The sequence below is a fragment of the Manacus candei genome, unplaced genomic scaffold (assembly GCF_025592945.1).
Source record: "Manacus candei isolate 608988 ecotype Guabito, Panama unplaced genomic scaffold, ASM2559294v1 h1tg000014l, whole genome shotgun sequence".
NCBI classification, from domain to species: Eukaryota; Metazoa; Chordata; class Aves; order Passeriformes; family Pipridae; genus Manacus; species Manacus candei.
Genome location: NW_026138062.1, coordinates 25,996,470 through 26,013,529, shown reverse-complemented (window position 1 = coordinate 26,013,529; position 17,060 = coordinate 25,996,470). Strand labels below are relative to the sequence as shown.

The 17,060-nt window shown below is 41.1% G+C and overlaps 1 protein-coding gene across 1 annotated transcript in view; it reads right to left on the bottom strand.

Annotated features, from left to right (window-relative positions):
• TDRD3 (tudor domain containing 3) overlaps positions 1-9,585 on the bottom strand; it is a 96,649-nt gene extending 87,064 nt beyond the window's left edge. Inside the window, exon 1 of the mRNA XM_051778877.1 lies at positions 9,530-9,585. Within this exon, the coding sequence (XP_051634837.1) occupies positions 9,530-9,570 (41 nt within the window). The 5' untranslated portion in view covers positions 9,571-9,585. The remainder of the gene's footprint in view (positions 1-9,529) is intronic.
• Positions 9,586-17,060: the final 7,475 nt, after the last annotated feature.

Genomic DNA, 17,060 nt, shown 5'->3' with positions numbered 1-17,060 from the left:
AGTCATTTAGAATTCACCTCTACTTTGTATTTACAACTGTTTTAGACGCAGGATCACAGCTACTGAAGTAAAAAAAGTATGTACTTGGAAGCTGCAAGCAAACTTAACTGCCCTGATACCTTCTAAAGTCTCCCACACCCCCAGTGTACAGTGACCCTAACAGTAATTATGGCAACATCAACCAAAAGAAGTAAGTGTAAATGTGCTTCCACACACGGTAATTTCTATTTCTGTCATTCCAACACAGAATACCACAGAACAAGATGATCTAACTATTGAAAAATGTATTTTACCCATTCAGTATACTGCCACCAACATCAGAGCTAAGTGATTTCATATCCTCATTAAATAGGAGATCAATATTATTAATACCCTTGGTAAGGGTACTGGATAGCATACAGTTTTAACCCATGCTTTAATGCTGTATTTAAACATCGAGATCACAACATATTGTATTTTACAACATTAGAAGAATATAACAGACTGAAACTTCAGCAGATTGAAAAAAAACAAGTTAACATGAGTCTCTAACAACTCCCTAACAGAAGAGATTTAGTGATAGCATACACGCACTGTTATCTAGCAGTAAAAGCTGCGATGCAAAAATGTCAAACTTTTCCAGGTAACACGCAGAGATGTGCCCAAGATAACCTCACTAACTCTGAACTTTGATAAGATAAGCTTCCAGCATGCAGCACAGCTGTAATACAGCAGATGGTAGAAAAAGCCCCTGCAGTCAGAAATTGCTGGACAAGAGCTCTTGCATGCTTTGCTCCTTGAGAAGATTTGCTTCTCCATGATTCATAACAGGCCAACAGTCCACAGCAATTTGACATACAAAAGTCACAACAATGAGAAGAGTTTCCTTTGTTCAACTAACAAAATTCAGTTTGTTTTTTTTTTCTCAGATACAAGCTGTGAACACTGTTTCTCACATTTTCCCGAGAAAATGCTGGTAGCCACCCTAAAGTGTTAAATTGAACACAAATATTCTAAGTCTGGGGCTGTGCCAAAGGCACAGCTGCCATACCACTGAGAGTATCTTGAAGCTGTCTGAACACACACGGCTTTTTCTCCTCTGGCTTTCTTCAACAGCTCTTTTTCAGATATGACACAGCACTATAAACTCCTAGACATTCCTGGAGCACTATGAGACAAACAACACAAAAGAAAAAGCCAGCCTTGACCACAGTCCCCAGAGAGCATTTCCTGACAAAGAAGTGAGTTCAGTGCTCTGTTCTCCAATTCACAGTAAGTCTTTGCTTGCTGTCAGTTAACACCATCACTCCCATTTTCAAAACCTATGCTACATTTCCCACAGTGAAGGACTCAAAATGATATCAACACAAGAATGCCTGTTGTGCTTCAATTACTTACCAATGTTACAAAGATTATTTAAACCAGTAACTTTCTTCTTCAAATGTGCAAAGAAGCTCTACGGTTGTACATCAGTCCTAGAGCTGTCCAGTCTTCCTAAATTCTGACACCTCATGACTATGCACTACATTAAGTACATAGAAAGTGATTAGAAACATTCACATAGCACTCATCTTCCAGAAAGTCTTTCCTTTTGCCTGTCAGCTCTGCTAGAATTACTCTTACTGGAATTAAATACGCTCCTTTTGCTCTAAAGAAGTAGAAAATGCACTGCTCCTGAAAATATGAACGATACGTGCAGCTTGGAGAATCAGTCTTAAATTTATGTTAATTATATTGTTATTACAATCACAAAATAAGCAAACTCTAAAAAAATAACCAGTATATGGGATATTTAATATCCAGCATTTATAAGTGTAACTATAGCTAAGTAAAACTTCAGGACAGTTTCATACTTCTACATACTCCTACATGTATTATTTACATGAAACCGTATTTTATTCAGCAGTAAGACATGAAATATGCACATAGAGAAACCTACTGAATATCACTCTGTTATCAGTATGAATGATAACAGTACCTCATTCCAAAATCACCAGTTACCCTCCCATCAGCTTTCTGCTCAAGGACTCAGGGTCTGGGGAGTGTGAGCACACAGAAATTGTAGAGAGAAAAAACCATCTGTCAAGAGTCTCATGACATGGTTTCAGAATGCAAAATCTTTGCAAAGGGCTTTCTCCTGAGAGCTGGTTCATCTATATGCAAAATCTACTCAAAATGCCTCAAATTTCCACTTTCTAGAAGGCATAGGCTTTCTGACTAGTAATTTAAATTACCAGGAACACACAAGTTTAAAACAACCTACTTTTTCTCAAATTGTAAGAGATACTGACCACCAAAAAATACAGACTTCTTAAATACATTGCTGCTTTTATTAATTCACTCTTCCATTGGGAAGTTCATTTGGGTTTACTGGAAAAGGTAAATAATAATCAAGCATGCTGCTATTCTATCCTGCCCTCAAAGCCCTACCAAAATCACATTTTACAAGCCTTGCTTACATTACACTGAGAAACAAAATTTCTGTGAGGGAAGAGGTAAATCAGCCCAAAACAGTCAACCATAATTACATAATAAGCTCCACTCAATCATCTTGTTTAAGTGTTGATATCAATTATTTTAACAACAGACAAACTGATAGAAAATACTGTAAAACTCAGCAGACATCAAAGATAATGTGCCCTGTTCAATACGAGTTCGTCAAAGAGCAGTGACACAAAGAGATGGAAGGAAACTACTATGTCACTGAATCAAACCCATTAAGTGACACTTGTCCTAACAAAGTATTTGCATCCCAAAAGGACAGCAAAGCCTAAGAATTACATGGTTAAGTAAATAAGTTCTGAAACAAGACTCAATCACATTCAAAATTCCAAGGACTCCAAAAAGGAGACTAGCTATGGAAAACCTACACACTCCCACAGAAATCATTGATCGGAAAGAATCAGACACACTATACCAAGAAAAGTAAGGCCACTGAAAAGGTGGGTGTTAAAAAAGGTCTGTAACAATGTAAAGGACTTTCAACTTTTGATGTGTTGCAAGTAGAGAAAGCTTTTTTCCTCTCTTTTCTTTTATTCAGTAAAGGTTTCACAGTAGCAACAACTTCACTCTAAACTGCAACAATTCTATAAATCAAGGACAGCTTACACTACTGCTTCAGCTTCCTAGCAGAGAAGGAACCAGCAAGTGAAGTCTGTGTTCCCAAAGATGATGCATAAATCGATTTGAGATCTCACATAAGATGCTGGAAGGAGAGTCTCGCCCAGCAACTAATGAAAACTGGGAGGGTGAGTTGCAGTAAGGCAGTGCAAATCACAGCTGAGACCGAGCTCATTGGAGACTGTCACACTTGGTTTGTCTTTTCCCTCTGTCCTGTTTTCAACAGTCTGGTTCATTTCTCTCCAAATTCTCACTCCCTCTTCCCTCATCTCCACGCAAGGGTGAAAATCCTTTCTTCGGCAGAATAACAGTGTGAAGACACTTACCTAACAACATAAAAATAAGAACATAAATGGTGCTTTTACTTATGCAGTCTAGGTCTGTGCAACACAGTTCCCTTTTTTCAAGGGTGACCAGAAGCAGATTATTCAGGTAAAAAATGTAAAACACCACAAATATCTAGAAATAAGTGTCTGGAATAATTCCTAGCCTTCAGCCATTTTACAACTGATAGTCCAGCTCCACTGTAGAGTTCAGTATTCAGTGTAGCTATCCCTGTCTGACTTCGCCTAATTACAATTTTAACCCACTTCTATTTTTTCTGCTCCACAATATCATGGGGCAATTAAGTTCCACAATTTAATTACACATTGCTTGACAAGCTACTTTAATTTTCATTGGGTAGCAAGTTTAATTTGCTATGTAGCCTAATTTTTGTCCCAAGAAGAACAGCTACTGTTGCTTTCTATTCATCATTTCTGTGTGATCTACAGATTCTATAGACCTCTATCACCTCTCCCCTTATAGTTCTCTTTTTCACACTAAATATCTTCATCTTCCCAGCACAGAGATCTTCTACACCTCTTATCCACTTTTTCACTGTCTATGAAACCTTTGCTGTGCTGGGGTGATTACAGTAATGCACACTGTTAATGATTTGGACACACCACTGATACACATAATCACCTAACAATTATTTAATTCTTTGTGAACAATTCCCAACAGCTGTCTGACCACTGCCCTTCTCTGAGTAAGTAACATGAGCAAATTTAGAGCTCAACACTGTGTGGATAGGTCTGCATTATTTTCCCCCTGTATGAGCATCATTTGGCATTCACCAGAACTGAACTACATTTGTATGTGAAAGCACCGGACACAGTGCTGGTTTTGTAAGAGTTTGCTGAAACTACCCAATCAGTTCAGATTTTACCAATCCCCATAGATCAACAAACTGCTAGGTGTCACAACACTGTCATTCCTTAAGAATTTTTTTTTAATACAGTGAACCCCTAAATCCCAGCAGAAATCTACCACTAACATTGTTACAAAATGAAGCAATCATTTATCTATCTAGTTTCTCATCTTTAACCAACCATAGTAATCCATAGAATAACCATTTAACCATGGCAAATCAGCTCTGGTTGAGGTCCCTGGTCAACAATTTTACCCACTTTTAAACCAGTCTGCTACTAACTTCAGTTAAGTGTTTCCCAATTCTAGAGTTGCAGCATTCAGCAAGCAATAATCATGCGAGATTTGGTGAGTAAAAGTTCTACTTTCATTATATGTACTGCCTGTAAATTACCTGAACTTCACTAAGTTCACCCCCTTCAGTTTTCTCTTCTGCAAACTGAGGTGTTTCAAACATGTCAGTCCCCTACATCCTTCCATCTCCTTATTTCAGCTATCCTTCTTTGCATCTTTTCAATTACAATTAATTACAGCCCTCAATTTGTTTCTTGTAAAAGTTGTGACAATTCCATCTAGTAACAGCTTTTTTTCAAACATGTAGCATCTTCTTTGAAGAAAAAAGAAGTAGGATCTGTATTAGTTGGTTGTTTCCCTTAACAGAATATAAAATGCTGGACCTTTTCTGCTCCTCCAGAGTGAAAATGACAAATAATTCAAGTTCTTACTACCCATTATTTGTGATCCAGGAGGAATGCAAACAGATCAGACCAGCCAGTAAGGGATACACCTTGAACAAACAAAAAATGCAATCATGTAGCATTTTGTTTTGTGCTGGCACTTTGAGATTTCATGGTACCAACCAAACTTCACAAAATAATGTGCATCACAAAAAAAGTGTCAAGAATCTCAAACCCACCGTGTTACGCCTACGTCTAAGGAAAATCTTGTATCCTGCCTTGCAGGGACCAATTTCAGCTGAGATTTCCAAAGTCATTTCAACAGAACATGAGGGAAAAGCAGATCCATCTTGCAGGATCCTGGAACTGACTACTTTGCCAAATGCCTGCTGTACACTTAGGAAGAGGTGTTAGATTCACCCCTGTGAGCAATTCCCTGTGTTTCCAGGCATACACCTACTTTTGCTTTAAAGCTTGGATCATACCAGATGATTACTCCTACGGGAGAACATATTTGAACAGACCAATCTTAAATCTAATGTTACCCAGTACACAGCACATTACTTGCTGAAATATCAAAAACTCAGTTTAAGAGTTTGACGTACATCAACTATGTATTTTTCACTTACAAAGTACAGAAAACCACACTGACGTTGATAGAAGGGTTTTCTTGTGGATTATTAAGCAGTATTCTTCTGTTTCCAAACAACTAGTACAATTCCATTTTGTCTTCATCTCTGGGAATAACTTTTCATAGTCACAATGTTGTTTACATAATCTTCAAAATATGGAAAGTTTTACAAGACTATATATTTTTGCCATAGTTACTAATTTTTATGGTACAATACACTGCAATAAAAAAATCTGTACTGCTTGACAAGGAACTTGCATGTACATTTAGTTGTGCTAAGAAATTCTTTAGTTACACAGTTTGCATGTCTTGCTTTCCCACAGAGATCAATCACCAGATCCAAGATCCGTGGAACCACAGGCTAAACCTGCTGTAGGACATGGTATATTGTTTATTTTTGACAATACACTGTCATTTCTATGTAATAAATTCCCAAGTTCTGCAAAGATCTGGGAACACCAAAGAGATCTTGGCTTGTCATGTTCTTTTGTGAAATGCCACCCAGGAGACATCCAAAAAAAAGCTAACAAAAAACTCTGTTGCAAGCCAGCAAGAAGTGCTTTTTCAACTCATTGTTTACATAAGAGGATGTATTCTGCAGTCTTTCTGAATGTCATTTCTAGCAATAAAACTGCATTCACTAACTTATGTTCCATTAAGGTCTATATTTTAATGGGATCACTGGAAAATTCATTCCAGAATTTATGAATGTAACTATAACGATACAAAAAAGTAATTCTGCCCCTTAGCCTTCCTCCTCATAAGTGTTTGATAATTAAATCAAAAGTTAATACAGAACTTCTGTTCCAGGAGTGAATATCTTTTCCATTGACATGTAATACAAACACATCTTACCTCTCCCCTAAAGTTGGAGTCAATATCTCATTCCAAGGTACAGTGCAGTAGTGCATAATGAAAAGAACTAGCATCAAAAAACGCACATTTTTAAAGAGAGCTGCAAGGTCACATCTTCAGAAAAACTACAGTTCTGCACACAAACTACAGGGGTCTTTTACAGATTTTCAAGAAACATCACAAAAAAAAAAAAGGCTCTCAGCTTTAGCTACCACTATTACATTTATAGATAGGGCTACTTCACCTTTCAGAAGCTGACAAAAATGTAATTGATACACTGAAGCCAAACACTATAAAATTGTCTGTAAATTTGTAACAGGTGACTCTTACAATACCTAGCTGGGGGGGGAAAGTAAATATATAAATATATTACTATTCTATAGTAACTACACGATGTTACTGGTTTACTTGAAAAACACCTTTATTTTTACTTCAGAATCATAAAATGTAAGCACTAGTTGCAGAAATTGATATAAACAAGTGTCTACATTAACTCTTCTTACCTTGAAAGATTTAAGAAAGTAAAGTAAAATCCATCAGTACAGGCAATATCTTACAAGCTACCAGATTTGCAACTAAGCAAGAACGTTTTATTCACCTGAAGTGCCATGCAGGGCTTCTGTAGCTTAAGTGGAATATAAATAATAATAATAATATATAATAATAATAATAAATAATATTAATAATATATAAACTCAGTTTTGGTTTTGTACTAGAAAACATATCATCCTGACATCAGGTGACAGCACCAGTAACAACCAATTTAGTACAAAACACGATTTAACCACCAGTGTAGTCAAGCATAGTCAGAGACACACATTAAATATCACCAAAGGCTTACTCATACAGGTGTTAAATAACTTTAAGACCTAATAATACGAGAAAAGTCATAAACATAAGAGCAACAGCAAAACAGTTGGAAGCACGGATGTCTAGGTTACTATATTTTTAAAGAGCACAAACATTTAACTAAACTAGATTTTTGAATCATTATTTATTTTCCACTCAACCTCACATTCCTCAAAAGTACATGCATTAATTCACCCCTCTTGCATACTACCCTTCCCAGCGCAAGAAGGTCAAGGCATAATTCCAGTGGGCCTGATAATCAGCCCATTACTCACCTGATCACCATGCAGCCTCTGGCTCACACTGCAGTACTCCAAGAATAACAAGTCTTTATGGCCATTCAGGAGTATAAGCCCCCAAGGAGGGAGGGCAAACACTGCAGAGTAAGATTGTTTCGTATTTGTACTGCCAAAACCTCAAAACCCTTTACCACTCGTTCAACTGAAAAGACAGTAAAACAACTAAGAGCTGAAAACTGTGCGATAAAATTTTGAAGAGGCAATAGAAAGAAAACTATGAAAATAAAAACCACTTCTATGGAAAACTTCTGCCTTTTCAGAGAGGAGTAAGTACAGAAGAGGAGAGGGGTTAGCTTCAAGGTAACAGTCAAAAATTCCCATTAAATAAGATAATGTTATGAAAAGAAGCAGAAATAACCTATTCTCCCAATTCAGTGATAGCCAGGAAACACAGTATTGTGCACTCTGGAACCACTTACAACAGTGTTTTTGAAAGTTGATACACTTATCCAAGAAGCAGACTTAAAGACATTGTCAGTATTATCACAAAGTAGCACTGCAACAGTTGGGATAAAAAACACAGCCACACCAGCCGGTTAAAGGAGGTGATTATCCCACTGTATTCAGCATTGGTGTGGCCTCATCTGGAGTAATGTGTACACCACTGCAAAACTATGTGAAAGTCCTTGAATATGTCCAGAGGAGGGCAACAAAGCTGCTGACACGTGCTTTGAGGAGCAGCTGAAGCCTTTGGGTTTGTCTAGTTTGGAGAAAAGGAGGCTGAGGTGTGACCTCATTGCTCTACAGCTTCCTGAGGAGAGGAAGTGGAGAGGCAGGTGCTGATCTCCCCTTCCTAATATTCAGTGATAGGACAGACAGGGATGGTTCAAAGTTGTGTCAGAGAAGGTTCAAACTGGACATTAGGGAGTATTTCTTTAACAAGGGTGTGATCAAACAGTGGAACAGGTTTCTTAGAGAGACGGTCAGTGCCCCGAGCCTTTTAAGTGTTTAAGAGGTATTTGGACAATGCCCTTAATAACAAAGATTTAGTCAGTCCTAAAGCGGTCAAGCAATTGGACTAAATGATTGTTGTAGATCCCTTCCACATGAACTATCCTTCTTTTATTCTAAATCACATAATATCTGCTCTAATTTTTTACATCTTAGCCATACATGAAATCACAATCCAGGAGACCCACAAACAGCAAAACAGGAACATCCTCAGAATACCACTGGCAATAACCTTGCTTTGTGTGAGCAGTTTTTCTCAATTACATCCAAAGTCTGTCACTGTGCTTTGGTACAGTTAGCATTAACTTTTGTTTTGGTCAAAGACTTCCAAGTAGGTAAAGAAAAAAGTCAAAGTGACAACCAAGAAGCAAGTTACTTTAATCAGTAAACAAACATGCAAAAAACCAACAAAACAAAACAAATTCCTACAGTGCAAAATCCCCTCTAGGCTAGCAGATAAGAGTTCGCAGTAGGTATCTAAAAAGCACAACTCGTCAAAACGTTGTTCCAAAATGGATCTTGTGTGCCCAACGATTAGGGCTGAGTAGAAAACACAACTACCCGAGTTCAAGCCTCATTTACCCTACATTAGTTTCACCTTTTTCATCTTCCCCTCCTTGCTGAAGAGGCGTACAGTGTAATGAACAACAGCACTGTGGTCAAGCGCCGGGCTTCCGGCAGAGCAGGCCCGCGGCAGGCAGGAGCGGGCAGGCCACCGCCGACCCCGGGAAGGGTCTGGGCTGGCCCTCTGCTAGGGCAGTCGGCCCTGCCGGCAGGGCGACCGGGAGGGCCCGGGAGCTGCTCCCAGAGCGAGCCCTCGCCGGGCCCCGAGCGCGCCGGGGGCAACAGAGACCCCTCCTCGCAGGCGCCTCCAGGGGCTCCGAGCCGGAGCCCCACACACAAGGGCCCCCCGGGCCACCGCTCGCAGTCACCCCGAGGGCGCGCTCGGCGGCGCGGCCCAGCTCGGCCGCACTTACCAGCCCGACTCGGAGAGCGCCGCCCGCGCCCTGTCGGCCATGGCGCCGCCCGCCGCCGCTCACCGCAGCGCTGGGGCCGGCGGCGCCGCAGGGCCCCCCGGCTCTCGTTCGGAGCAGGAGGGACGCGGGGCCTGCTCGCTCCTTCGGGCCGCTTCGGGCGCTGGGGCCGGGCCAGGCCTGGAAGGGAGGGAGGGAGGGACGGGCGCGGAGGGGAGGAAGGAGGGAGGAAGGGGCGGGGGCGGCGCAGGCAAAGACGAACAAAGCCCGCGACCGGCGGCGGGCGCTGTGCTGCCTGCCGGGAAGCTGCTGCCGCCGTGGCGGAGAAGGGCAGCAGTAAGGGCAGCCAGGCAGGGGCGGGGCTGGCCCCGCGGCCTCAGGCCTGGGCAGGGGTGGTGGCAGTGAGAGGGATTTATTTTAGGTGCTTTTCTTTTATAAATAATACTGTTAATAGTAACGTCATGTTGAAAAGGACTTTTCCCCATGGCCTGCAGACGGGTGTTGCGGGTTAGGAGCGATTTTTAGCCTTCAGAAAGGTGAGGAGCGGCTGGGGGAGCTGGGGTTGTTCAGCTTGGAGAAGAGGAGGCCCGGGGGAGACCTTGTAGCTCCCCACAACTCCCTGGAGGGAGGCTGTAGCGGGATGGGGATCGGTCTCTTCTCCCACGTGACAGGACAAGAAGAAATGGCCTCAAGTTGCGCCAGAGGAGGTTGAGATTGGATACGAGGAAAAATTTCTTTTCAGAAAGGATGAAGCATTGGAACAGGCTGCTAAGGGAAGTGGTGGAATCACTGTCCCTGGAATCATTCAAAAATTCCACCTCATGTAGATGTGGTGTTTAGGGACATGTTATAGTGCTGGACTTGTCAGTGCTAAGGTAATGGTTGGACTCAATCTTAGTGGTCTTTTCCAACCTGAATGATTCTGTGTGAAAGCCTCTGCTTATGGGGTTTGTCTGTTAAAGATGGAGTCTTCTTCATGGGTCATTCTCACCCTTGAGATGTTTCAATTTTCATGCAGCATCTTCAAACCAAAGCTTGCAGGTTGGTAGGGTGGGGTTTTTTATTTTTTATCCATCTGAAAACCTCACTTTGCTATACCAAGTACAAGGCACTCAGGATTTCTACATACAACACTCTGGGCTGCTCATTCCTAGTATTCTCTTTTATATCTATATACTCTGGGACAAAGATTTTGTCACCAGTGCACATGGTATCCTGTATGGCTGCTGTTTTAGAGACACATATATCTTTAAGTTGATAGTTATAAAAAGCTTGACAAAGAAGAAGGAAACAAAACTGAACAATCAGACTCAACTGAACAATGTCTAACATTACACATACCCCTGAAGTTTTCCTGATCAGGAGCCTTAACAGAAAGGTGTACTCTAGCCCTAAAATTAAAAAAAAAATTAAAAATTCAACTTAAAATAAAAGACTGAGATACGTGATCTCTGCTAGCAAAATGTCAAAACAATATTGCAATCAGGGAAGTTTTAATTGTCATGGTGGTCATTAAAAAATAAATTAGCAGAGGGAGCGTTATTAATTGGGAAAGTGGAACACTGCATTTTGATGTCAGTTCATAGAGAGCAATCACCGAAGCCATCTACTCAGAGTTTGGTAAAGTGAGCCAACCCAACCTTCTATATACTTTATGGAGTGAGTAACCATACCGTGTGTTTGGATTTTCAGAGGTGGTGCAGTCCCAAATCATGACAAGGCTGTGGGTGAATATGAGCTTCCAAAGGAATAATATCTAGGACAACTAGCTAACATAAGAGCCTTGAAATAGACCTACTTATGTCTGTACCAAGGAAACTCCTAAATGAGTCATGAGGCATACCCTGAAGTTAAGCAGAAGAGTCACACTGAAATATTAGTGGCCAAGTCACACCCTTTTTCCACACTTAACAGTAGCGGATACTGACATGGGAAAGCACTAACAGGTAGGTGAGAGTGTAGTTCCAGTTCAGACACTTATTATGCAAAAGAAATGGGAGTAAAAGCAGCTTGCATTTGTAGTCTGACCTGTCTGCACAATAGATTATCAAGTAAAGGTTGTAAACGTTATTGTAACTCAAAATGGGGTGCCCAGAGAGCCAATTAGCAAGGGATGGAGTATGACCTAGGAGAAGATAATGAAAATTACAGACTTTATACATTACCTCATGTTAGTTTAAGACATGGAGGCTTTTGCTTACTTAAATCTTCATTGAAATCACCAGGCAATTATACCAGCAATTTATGCCAGCAAATGGCTAGCTGTTGCACCTCACGGGACAGACCACCATCTATAAAAAAACATAGGTGCTGTCCTTCTTAGAGGTCTGCAGCCATCTGTTCTAACAAATTCATTATATGCAAGCTGAGATGTGTGTATATAAATATATATACACACACATGTACATCCTTTTGTACATAAGAGGTCCCCATTAGTGTTTCTCTGCCCACGGAGGGCACTACCTCATCTTGGCTGTTTCTAGCAGCTGTCAGCTGTGCTGCAGGAAGGTGAACAATTAGCTCCACAGTAAAACAGAAAGTGATACAATGCCTGCCAGGCAGTCAGAGAACCACAAATTGGAGGGATAAGACCCTCTGTGCCAACTATTCACAATAAAACACTCTTAGAGCATATTCTCCATATCAATCACCTTTAGAATAAATGACATTGCTGAAGCTAAGGAGCATCGGAGTACCTGGGGCTATACAGGGACCAGCCTAAACTCCCACACACTTGTAAGGGGCTCAATGCCTCTATAGCTTTCTCTTGACAAATGTTACTCAAGATGAGTCAGTGCATCACTGTTCACAAAATTCACATGGACTCCCTCTGTCCAAATTGCCTAAAATGCAGTTCTTCTGGACTACTGCCCATGTGACGTGGGACAGCTTAATCTATGACAAAGAGGTTATTTCACGATGCTCTGTAACTGTAAGTACTTGAAAGGTTTCGTCTACTCAAGTACCCCTCTTAGGGCACTGGTGAGACAGAGAACAGACAGAACTAGCACACAGGGCAAGACAGCAAAAGCCAGTTTTTGAAGCAGTCTTACAGGCTTACAACCTGTGGATTGATTCATCCTTGTTGCCTTTATCTCTTGCCAGTTCCAGGCCCAATCCTCTTGGTTCAGCAGTGAGCTCAAAACCAGGGAGCTGAAACTGTTGACCACACCTGCCAGCAAAGGGCAAGAGCAGAAAGCTGCAATGCTCATTGTGAGTTATGGCATCATTCACCCCAACCTGGTGTGCTGAAACCAACAACAGTGGGATGGAGACCCTGCACACCAGATTCAACGAGAGGTCCCCACAACGGCGGAAATGCTGTTTTGGTCTCAATTTCTATTTTCATCTTTCTCCATTACATTATCTGAAGGTAAGAGGTTGTTTGATCGAATGCAAAAGCAGGTGATCCTTAGCCTGGATCTGTAGCTGAAAGTAACTGGCCACTGAAGGTAAAGAGCCTTCCCTTCTGGTCACTGAGGCACAGTGGTTGTCAGGATGGGGACATTCATATATGGCACGATGATGCTGTTGTCAGGTCTTATGGGGCAAGGGTGCTTATCAAAATGTCAGCAGTTCAGACCTGAAAGTGCAGATGAACACTGTGATGATCACAAGGGTACGATGGATCACTGAGTACTGCAGAATGTAATCTCATATAATTATGGCGCTTCTGTCTTCCCTCATGGGCCAGCAGAAGGGCTTGTGTTTGTCAGTGATTCTGGCACAACTCAAACTACTGGTCCTCTGGACACTGAATTGGTAAACAGCCAGGGAGCAGAGGATCAAACAGCATATGGCTTTGCAGACTTTACCGGGCTGCAGTAAACATTCCAGCCCTGAACAGCTGTCTCTTGCCTCTAACAAGATTACTTTTAAGAGACTGATACCTTCTGGACTGGATGGAAATCTGGAAATAAGCATGCTGCTGTCAGGGCTCTGAGTGCAAGAGGCTCTGTAGCCTCTTCCCCCTGCCTTGGGGTTTGGCTGCCTATATTCCATTGCAGCTCTGATATTATGCAGCTGTAGCCTTGGATCAGGCTGCTGGGGACAGAGCTGTGTGAGAGGGAGCTATGGGAAGCCTCTCGGGGGCCTCCTGCTCTTTGCTTGGGAGCTGCATTGAACTCAGGCCTCTATCCTTGAGACTTGCCTTAGGTATGCCTGTGCCTGTCCATGTGCCTTGCTGATCCTGAACCACTGATTTGAATTGCTGGCTTGACCTTGCACCCGCTTCATCACTGCAGACATGTCTTGTAGTCTTGAATGCTGGCTGACACTGCTCACTAGCATGGTACCTGCTCAGATACTGTGGCATTGTGCCCACCTAGTGAGATCATTGCCCTACCTGCCTTGCTGTTGCCCTCAGCTCCTGGTTTCCTTCCCTTGTGGGACCACCCATGCTTGCTGCTTTCTGAGAGCTCCTATCCCAGAGCTATGAATGCGGTATGTTACATGAAGAAGTTAGTGTCCCTTTGGCAGTCACTTGGTGTCTGAAACCGATACACATGATACAACTAAACAAAACTCAGTAACAGTGGAGACTCTACTGAAGGCCAGCTGCCAGTCATACAGTCACTCAGTGACTTGCTGTCACAAGATAGCAACACTGCCCTCAAATAGAAGACCAGGTAGGGAATACCTGGTCCTCTCTGCAGACTTCTTCTCTCATGCTTCCCCTGACTTTCAAGTTGAATTTGTCATAGCTTGTCTCGGTGAAATAAAGGTCGATACTAATGAACACTGCTGGGCAGAACTGCTCATGAAGGACTGCATGTTGAAATTGTGCTATATATATGGGCAGACGAGTGAGGGAAAGCACTTTTAGGGCCTTCACATATGTGCTAAAGACCTTGTGGAGTAAGTGTCACACAAGAAGACACCTCATACAGTGTCAACTTTCAGCGTGATGTAAAATACCTGCGGGGATTTTACATGGATGGAACACATTATGGTTGCCTATCCAGCCACATGGACATCCCTGTTAAAACTAGGCCAAATTCTCTAGGGTAGGACAGCAACAGCCAAAACAATAAGGTGATGGAAGCCTGTAGATTGACTTGTCAGAGCCATACAGGCATAAATACCATCATCCTGCATAATACACAAACAGAATATGACCTTAACTATAAACATAGATTAGCTTGGGGAGCACATCTGTGAAGCAAAACAGTGACTACCTATTACATAGCAATATATGTGACTGTGTAGTAACTCTGTATATTGGGTTTGCTACTATTACTATTAAAAGCCGTAAAGTTTTCATTTTTTTAATCCTCAGTACCAGAAGACATCATCTTTATTGAACACTTTGGGGCATAAATGATCTGGCAATCTGTGTCAGCACTTGACTTAATTGCAAGGTGAGAGAAAATGACTAAATAAATAATTACAGTTTCCTCATGGAAATCTAACAAGATTACTTTTGGATTATAAAAGATTCACTCTGTGGTTTTCCTCAAGTGTTGTTGTATGTTTGTGCTTGAGGAAAAGCAAGTTATTGGAAATCTATGCCAGACTCCAAATAAGCAGTTGACTTTCTATCCATGATTTAGTACACACTAAACAGGCAAGAATGGTTCTGTGCTATTTCCTGGCAGTGAAAAATTCAGATGTGGCAGCTTTTGCCTACCACTGCTCTTTCCCTGTAGTCTGCAGACCCAAAGCAGTGCAGTTTGGAAAAATAATTAAATTTCTTAACTTTCAGGAAGCATCAAAATCAACACTTCTAACAATCAAGTGCAATAACTGGGCATGCTGTTTGCTGACCTTCACTTATGAATGATTCCTTTCTCTTCTGAGTCTGCTTTTATTTATGTATCTCTTCTGTCTCTGTTGATTTTAGTTATTATTCTGTTCTCTGTGCTCCTTCTTTCCTGCCTGTTAGCAAAACACAAGAAACCAAAAGAATGTGAAAGAATCATCTGATCTTCATAGTAGGTTTTTAATTTTTCAAGAGAGAATTGGGCCCTATTTTCTGAGTAACTGCAGAATTATGAAGGGAATTACTTAAAGCAGCCTTAGATATTTCAAGTTATTGAAAGCAACATATTCTTTTTCCAACTATATTTCAGCTAGCTCCTAGGTTCAATTCTGCTGTTCTCAAATGTAAAGAATGAAAAGAAACAGAAATGCTAGAACCCTGAGCAACTTCTCATTATTTGCAAGTATACACTTGGAACTTCCTTGGCTTGGATATTTATCCTGACTGCCTAAGACAGTTCAAATAGAGTCCACACAGCAACAGGGCATAAAAGCAAAAGGAAGAGCTTCAGAGACTGAAAAAGGTGCATAACCCCACATTTTCAAGTGGGCTCCTGTTGCAACAGTTGTTTAAAAGTTTTAATTCCTTTATTTCAGTATGAAATCGTAAGTTCATTTTTTCCACAGCCTGCAAAAATCCTGATTCAGCACAGAAGCAAATATATGTGCTAATGCAGCAACTATTCTATACAGAATCCAACAGTTGACAGTCCAGGGGACACAAACACACTCTAGAAAGCACAGTGCTGTTTGGCAAATTAGTGAACCGCTGAGAATTGGCACTCACCATGAAAAATGACCAAAAACAGAAAAAAGAGAGGAATGAGAGAGCTAAAGAAAAAGTTCTGGAGGAAGACCGAAGAATATTGAGAGAATAAAGAAAAGTTGGCAATAACTTGGCCACGGCATAGTGCAGCAATTTGGGCTATCTGTGTCAACTGGAATAAGATGTGACAAATGAAAATAATCTCTTATGAAAATAATATGTCAAGTAATGTTGCTAGTAAGCAAACCAGAGTAGATACAACATAAAAATGTACAGAGAGGTCATTAAGGACTCCCTTTTTTCTTCTCATGCAAATAGCTTTTTGGTTTGGAGGGTAAATACAGATTTTATAAGTTTATCTTTTTCCCTCATCTGGCCACAAATTCAGAAATAAACAGTACTCTGTTCTGCCCTCTATAAAATTCACCGAGGCATTTCCTTAATTATGTTTACATATGCTCATGTTTGTGGGGCTACTGTGTGAATTGGGCACCTGGCTGAAAAAAGGGAAGTTGGAGAGAAGAAGTGCCGAGGTTTTTACTTTAAAGTGGATCTCTTTTCTGGTCTGATTCACATTACAGTCCACACTGCTTGTGTTGACATAGAGGTAGAAATTAATTAAGTCAGTACTGATGCTGGCGACAGTATATCATCAGATCATTGCCTCTCTGGAAAAAAACAAACCCATTACTTGAGGAGCAGTGTAGCTGCAAATTAAAGGTGTGAGGAAAACACATAACTGAGGGGCATATGAAAGGCAAATGTGAGAGGGACAGGAAATGTGTGTCTGGGAAAAACATTTGAAAAACAACAGAGGGATAAGAAGAAGAGGTATAATATATGATATCAACACTTGGACCAACTCACTGACCATTTCTATAGAGCCTAATTAAAACTTTCAAATTTTGTTGGGTTTGTCTTATTTTCAGATTTTCTGCAATTACTGCTGTAAGTTGCAGGTTTATTTTAACAGAACACAAGCATAGGCTAACACTTACTGCTAAAAAT